General features: G+C 39.2%; 1 protein-coding gene across 2 annotated transcripts; it reads right to left on the reverse strand.

Annotated features, from left to right (window-relative positions):
- Positions 1-134: 134 nt before the first annotated feature.
- On the reverse strand, positions 135-2,807 carry LOC138200616 (uncharacterized). Of its 2 annotated transcripts, XM_069153449.1 has the most exons (3): positions 1,948-2,807; positions 1,280-1,393; positions 135-1,011 (listed from the first exon to the last, which is right to left on the reverse strand). In XM_069153449.1, the coding sequence occupies exons 1-3, from the start codon at positions 2,780-2,782 to the stop codon at positions 914-916; spliced, it is 1,047 nt and encodes a 348-aa protein (XP_069009550.1). In that variant the 5' UTR covers positions 2,783-2,807; the 3' UTR covers positions 135-913. The 2 variants fall into 2 exon arrangements, with proteins under 2 accessions (XP_069009550.1, XP_069009551.1); XM_069153450.1 differs by lacking the exon at positions 1,280-1,393.
- Between the last annotated feature and the right edge of the window lie 4,432 nt (positions 2,808-7,239).

Genomic DNA, 7,239 nt, shown 5'->3' on the forward strand with positions numbered 1-7,239 from the left:
TGGTTAAAGAAATGTTCCACTTAAACCAGCAGCCATCTTTTTGTCCCTACATCTGTTTTTTTGTCTGATAAAAGAATAGGCAATGACTACGTGTTTTTTTAGTTTTGTTTTTTTAACAGAGTTGTACATTCACACAAGTTTAAATCTGTTTATTCATGATAGCCTACAATGGGCAGATGAGTAGCCTACGTGACAAGCAGAGTGTTAGATTTCCGTTATAGATAAAGCTAGAGTAAGTAGCACTCATTTAAGGCACACAATTCTAATAAATGAGAATCACATTGCTTGGGTAAAAAACAGAGAGCTACTTAGGGTCGTTAGTTAGTCCAGTTTTCTGTGCAGCGTGCACTGTGTTGTTAAGCCAGAATAGCACCTGGCCTCTGTTTGACATTTTAGCAAAAATAATATAGGAAAATATAAACAGTATGAAAACTAACATGTAGGTCTTGACACTAGATTTAAGCAAAGAGATCCTTTTCAAAATTAGGTACAGCAATAAAGCTCGGCCCACTTTAAGGCTCTTATTAAAATTGTGCTTTAATGTAAATATTCCCAGATAAACAAACTAGCACATTAACAATGATTACTAGCACTTTAACAGGATGTGATTAAGGACTTATGCTGTAAGCTGTTCAGTAGCCTATTGCCATACTGCAGTTTCAATGTGTAATGAACTAATGTACACTTTTCCATCTGAGGGTGTGCACGTACAACAAATCCCTTCAGGGCTAACACTGACAACGTGTCATTAAGCAACATACTGCTTTCAGGACAAAAATAGTGTGAAGTGGGGCCTTGAGCACCATGAAAAAAACCCTGTAACATGTTGTAAGGCTCTATAAAACCAACTTTTCTTTTCACAGTAACAACATGAAGTCCACAGTGATAGGCCCGCAGGTCACGTGTCCCGACATCAGCCGTCTCCTCCGGCTTGTTCTCCATTCACATGGGGCTCAGCAGACAAGCCACAGGTTTTCAGAAGGATGCCTTCCTCTGCACTTCCAGTGTCACCTGAAACAAAAAAAACAAAAAACTTTAAGCATTTCTGTGTTCTGTATTTATGTACATTTATGTATTTATGCACAAGTTTCCTTTCAATCTGTCTCATCTGCTTTGACTTCACAGTGATTTGGCTTAAAAACAATTTCAATTGAACATGTAGAGGTGGACAGCCCGTGTGAAAAAAGAAAATATAAATAAAATTTTAAAAAAAGAACAATTGAAAAGCAAAGGAAATATCCTGTGGGAACGGGAAGGCCTGTATGCAGCTGCATGCTACCTCTTTGCCTGCTGCTTGAAGAGTTGTTGGCCTGGCCTCTGGGATCTCTTCTCTGAAGCCTGAAACAACATTGGAATGGCCTGAGAAGTGGGTTCCCTCTATCCCTGGTATTATCTGAAAGGCAATAATAAGCGTTTAACAATTTGGCAGCTTATTTAAGGGCCTGATTGCTTAATGAATGCTCCCATTGTTCTCAGGCCTTTGCCACCATGCCTGGGAAAAAAATTGAGTGCAATAAATATTGGTCATTGACTGGCCGACACAATAGATAGCACTAACACAGAATATTACAGTGCCTGCCAAATAGTCGCAGGAACCTCATCTGCAGTACTGCTCAAAAATCAGTTTACAAATATCTATATATAATAATGAGTTATAGTTTTGTGTCTACCACTACATCAATATACTATCTATTATATCCCAAATCCTGTCATTGTTTTACATGTCTATGTAATGCTACATCAAAGTTCATGGTGCCCTGGATAAATTTACCAGGGTTCAAACTTCATATTGACAAGCATGTGCCCTGCTGACCTGTGGGTGTGTGAGAGCAAACAAAAAGCAGATTTCAGAAACGTGACATTATTATACACTAACTTTAGAAAGCAAGTAAGTTTTCCTCTCTATTCTTTTGTGTAAAACAACATGAACAATATGTGCTATTACACCTGCTGTTTCAGATGAGTATATAGCTTTGCAGGCGTTTTTCTTGATGCTGAGCATTTTGGCCTCATTCTTCGGGATGAAACAGCCGACCCATATTGTCTCTGGTGAATGTTTATGGAACACGGAGCGGATCAGACTCTCCAGGAGCTGCGCACACTGACGCGTCTCGTCACTCTCCTGTGTGATGCGTATTAATCCAATCAGAGCGGGTCGGACGATTATGGCACGTTTCGTACGCGCCTTTACGTCCTTCAAGATCTCTTTTAAGCACACCTGGTTGGGACCCGGGCTGATAAATGTCTGTCTGAAGATGAAAATAATGACAGGAGAGTCTATCGCTCGCTTTAGGCTGTAAATATTAGCCCACCTCCTTGCTGTTCTCTGAGCGTTGCCATTGCGCACTGGGCACTTCTCCCTCTCTGTGTCCTCTCCCACAGGACTACCTCTCAATCCCAAATCCCCCGGCCTCACGGTCAGAGGCATCTCAATGCTTGTGCTGGTCTTTCTCTTGCAGTAAACGTGGTTTTCACTCGCAGTCTCGCCATGGCTGCTTGGCGTAGAGGATTTAGGCTGTCCGTTACTGTTCACAAGGCTGCCGTTGTGAAACATGTCACGTATGAACTCCTGCAATATCCCGGCGTCGTCTCCGTCCACCTCTTTACTTTTACAGGCATCACTGACCAAATGAATCCTCTCTCTGCCTCCGATCTGAGCTATAATCTTCTGAAATGTCCTCTCCTCCTCGGGCAGGGTCTCCTCCGGGGAGGCCGAGTCTGCCATCTTTTCGCAATTACGGCTGCGCGGATCTGTATTATTTACAACGAGACGCCAAACCATTCCCGACCACCCTTCTGTCCGGTGAACTCCCTTGCTGTCATCAGAAACACCAATAGGAAGGGTGGGGATAAAGGCTCGCCGCGTGTTTCTATTCGCTGATCCGTTCAGTGGGCGGGGCAAACTATCAATAACTGCAGGCAACACAAGCTTGTTCCAAGATAATGAAGTTAATCTTCAATGGAAAACTAAACAGTAAATATTTATTAGGAAAAACATTGCCATTTACTCCCAAAGAAAATTACATGAAGTAAGTAACATGGGCTCAGAAATAGTACAGTTATTATTTTAAGAATTTCTAAAACAATTCAAGGTTGTTGGATGGATGGTGTATGGATGATGAAATCTCAAGGTTTGGAAGTCACTTTCCTTGTTCCCACTATTTGCATGGTAAAGAGTCCTGACTTCCTTCCTGTGTTGTAGATTCCTGACTGCTCAAAGAAGAGAGGAGACAAAGAGACAGCAGGTATAAGTACAAACTTAAAAAAGAGAGCTTCAAATGTCTAACCTGCTCCTTTTTTAATATTAGCTCTGGTTTGACTTCATTATGAGATCAAAAATGCCTTTCCTCCTCCAACCCTGCACTACACCAGCAGTCTGCTGAGTTCTCCAGACTCTAATCCTTTAATCCACCCATGCCTGTTCTTTAATTAAAAGGTGCTGTCAGTCTGAAATGCCATCGAGTTCATTCACTGAAATCCAAATTAAATTATTTCAGTTGTTGGGTCTGAGTGACATTGTGTCCTTGCTTACTTGTGAATAAATGATAAACGGTGAGCTTGACTAATACCAATACCAATACAGAAGTTTCAGCCTTTGACCTTTAGACTGGCTGAACATTGATTAGTTGGGAGGTGTGGGAGTTGTTTGGCTTTTCTTCAAATAAAATCTCTACGCAGTTGCTTTGTCATGAAGAGGACACTGCAGCTAAGAATATGTTTTTATTATTATGTGCTTAGACTTGGACTTTATTACTCCCACAGTGGGGAAATTCAGTATGCATATAACAGATGTTATGCGCAAAATACCCATCATAAAGTTTATATTTGTTCATAGGTAGTTGATGGCTTCAGTTGTGGAGCTGATCTCATCTGCCCACCACGGCCACCAACACTTTTTCCCCTGAGTGAGTCACAGTTAATTTAAGCTGATATCTATGATCATCAATGCCTTCAGTATATTTAAATATTTTGAAGTGTTCCAACTCTATGCATGTTGTGCATACTGGAGTCAACATACTGACCTCTTTGTTCAGTAAAAAGAGGAGCTGAGGGTCAAGAAGCTCACTTGGACCAGTGAGAGAGACATGGAGACGTAAGCGAACTGCAACAAAAGTTCAAAGCATCATAATGACAGAATAAAATCAAGTATGCAGCACTGTTATCTTTGATTAGTTATATCAGCTGTTTCTACAAATTTTCATGTTGTGTGACATGAAAATGTTTCATTTCCAGATATGATACAAACAACTGTTTCGACTGCAAAATAATAGGTGCAAAATAATAGGTGCAAGCTGATTTATACTGGACAAGATGATATATTTGAGGGATTTTGGAACGTTGATAAATATCAACCAATCATCCTTAGTATGATGTGGGTTATTTTTGATACATAAGATAAAAAAAAACAACCTCAGCAGTTTATTTTCAAGTTTTTAGTGTAATTCTTCAATAATGTTTTTGTAAATAAATGTATCTTTTAATTTATATATTCAAGAGTTTTGCCAATGCTTTTTACTCTGGGTTACGGATTCAAGTGTGATCACAATTCATACACACAGCAACACAATTCCATTTCCTGTCATAATAAACCATTAAAATACAACAAAAGAGACAAAAAGGTTTCAGAGAAGATTTTTAGAGTCCCATGACGGACTGACTCAAGATTTGTGGGAACTTGTGGGAAAATCATGCAGCACTCGAGGGAAAAATACCATGTAAGAGGGCACTCTGCACAGGGAATTAGACCCATGTGGTATTTGCCCTCACCCCTCTGACCAGGGAATTCTTCAAATTCTTTATTTTACAACCATCTTGTGGTTGAAGATCATTTACCCAAGATCATGCTTCTTCTGCTAGAGCACAAAGGCCAAGAGAAAAGTAGCAGGGAGAGATCATATGGAAATGTCAGATAGTGTAAAGTAGCCAAATCTACTCCACTGTTATAAAACTGCTCTGTTCTGGCCTTAATCAAATCAAATGTCATCTTAGCTTTCACTAGTGATGAGTTCAGTTTTGATCAAACAACAAAACTGTAGTAGCTGCTCCAGGTCATCTTATCTTCATTTGAGACAACATTTTTTCATTTCCTCCTGCTGCAGTGAGTTGAGTGAGGAGGTGTGGTGCAATTTCACAACCTGTGATTTTCTTGTCTGAGATCAGATCTCTGAGAGAGGAGAGATGAGAGGCGGTCAGAATCTGCTGAGGCAAAGCAGAGTCTTCACTGTCAGCGGAGGCAGAGCTTCTTTTTCTTCTTCGGAAGTTATTTTCTGTCACATTGGTGTCGTATGGAGTCTGCGGTAGCGCCAGGACTGTGGACACATTACCAAGACAACAGGACATTTAGTTATAAGCTTTTGCTTTTAACACTGTTAAAAAGTCAAATGTATGAGTGTTGATAGAATGCACTAATATTAACTTGACCTAGTTTCTTCTTCAGGAAAGTATAGAGAAACAGTGATAACCTGTTGTAAAGGAATGCAGCAGGTCATCTGATGACCTGGAGGCCGCTCCACTCCCAGATTCCCCCCAAGGACCTGAGACATATTGTTCAATGAACATTAAACCAACAGAATACCACTGCGAAACATCATCTCTACTCTGATTAATGTTAAACTTCAGATGATTAAAAGAAGCACAGTGATGAGAAGACTATCATGAAAATACTTGATGTTGTTCCAGTTTTAGGTGATAGCAACTCACTTTATTAATGAATTCTACAATTTGCTTCTATAAAATGCATTATATACTTTTTAGTTCAGCTTTCTTAATCATGACTGAAATGCTTCCACTTCATTTTGTAGTTTTAATTTCCAAGAACAACTTTCAATTACAGGAGGGATGTTCCATATCAGTTGAAGCTGGCTTTGGTCATCAATGCTGTAGTTAAATGATTGGCAGGATGTGTTGACTTAAAATTAACTTCTCTTGTTTGACTAAGAAAAATAACAGAATTTACAAATGGATGTTTAGCAAGAAATGTACTATCAAACGCAGAGAGCTAGCAAAACAAATGACATACAAGGCAATTTCAAAAAGTACATTAGTGTTGTCATAACACAATAGCACAATGTTGCATTCAGCACTATCCAGCAAAGAGGTTTATCATTTAATTTTCTAGAGATGATTTTTGATTTAAAGTGTAAAATTCTTACCAACAAATATGGTTCCAAGAAGCAGTAAGAACAGCGATCGACCAAAACCTCCTCTGGCCCAGCCTCCGAGCTGCAGAGCCCTAAAACAAACTTTGCTCTTTGTCATAGCGAGTAGAAAAGCAAATGCCGCACTGGAGAGATGTTTCTGGGAAGAAACACTATAACGCCCCAGTTTTAAACAATACACTATAGACCACACCTGCAATACTGGGTATTAGATGTCAAACAGGTTTTGATTGTTTGGGAGGGAATGGTGGTCCCATGTGGGGAAAAGCTAAAATGCTATAGAATCTATCTGGAATGCTTTAAATTAAAAACAAACTAAAACTCAGATAGTGTTTGTAGTTGTAATTCAACATCAACAACAAAAACAACAATAAATATTTAAAATTTTCTTCTTAATGTCAGAAAAAAGTCGCAATAAAAGTTTTTACAAATATAAAACAATATGAATAGTTAATCACAGCAAAGCAACACCGCCAGCTCAGATTCAGGTCACTAATATGAAGGATTTATTATCATAAAGCTGAAATTATATATAGGACATGGACAAGAAGGACACGTTTTAGTGACTTTATGCTGCACAAAAACTGACACGACACTTCTGACCTCGGAAATCCCTGAAAATGAAAACAACACGGTGTGTACCGAGCAGTGTGTGTCTGTTTGTGTTTGCCTTACAAAGTTGTTGTTTTTTCCCGATTTCTTGATATAATCTTGCTAATTGTTTGATTGATCTGTCTAACAACCTCACTGCTATGGTGTTTTGTGTGTATTTGTGCATGAGAGAGAGGGGAAGTACTGGGATACAAGATGAAAAACTGAAAGATGTCCCTTAAGATTCTTTTGACGTTGATATGGCAAAACATCGTGACAGGCCAAATTTCTGCCTGGATCTTGAAAAATGAAGACTAAGTCAGTGTACATCGACTCCCAAAAAACATAATGCAAATACAATCTTTTCCAGATCTTTCCTTTTCTGCTTTCAAACATTTTGGGGAATCCACTCATTGCCAACAAATAATATGATGCCCTGGACTTTTGTAAACAGATGCAGGTAATAAATATTACTGCCACAGAGCTACAC

Source organism: Embiotoca jacksoni, unplaced genomic scaffold (genome assembly GCF_022577435.1).
Source record: "Embiotoca jacksoni isolate LCO1_2020_lvr unplaced genomic scaffold, fEmbJac1.0.p SCAF_19, whole genome shotgun sequence".
Lineage (NCBI taxonomy): Eukaryota > Metazoa > Chordata > Actinopteri > Embiotocidae > Embiotoca > Embiotoca jacksoni.

Excerpts from the sequence above, each read along its gene's own strand:
- LOC138200616 (XM_069153449.1), bottom strand. The coding sequence starts at position 2,782 with ATGGTTTGGCGTCTCGTTGTAAATAATACAGATCCGCGCAGCCGTAAT. Across the intron at positions 1,394-1,947 it reads ATACTCATCTGAAACAGCAG|ATAATACCAGGGATAGAGGG; the intron begins GTGTAATAGCAC and ends ATTGCCTTTCAG. Across the intron at positions 1,012-1,279 it reads TTCAAGCAGCAGGCAAAGAG|GTGACACTGGAAGTGCAGAG; the intron begins GTAGCATGCAGC and ends TTTTTGTTTCAG.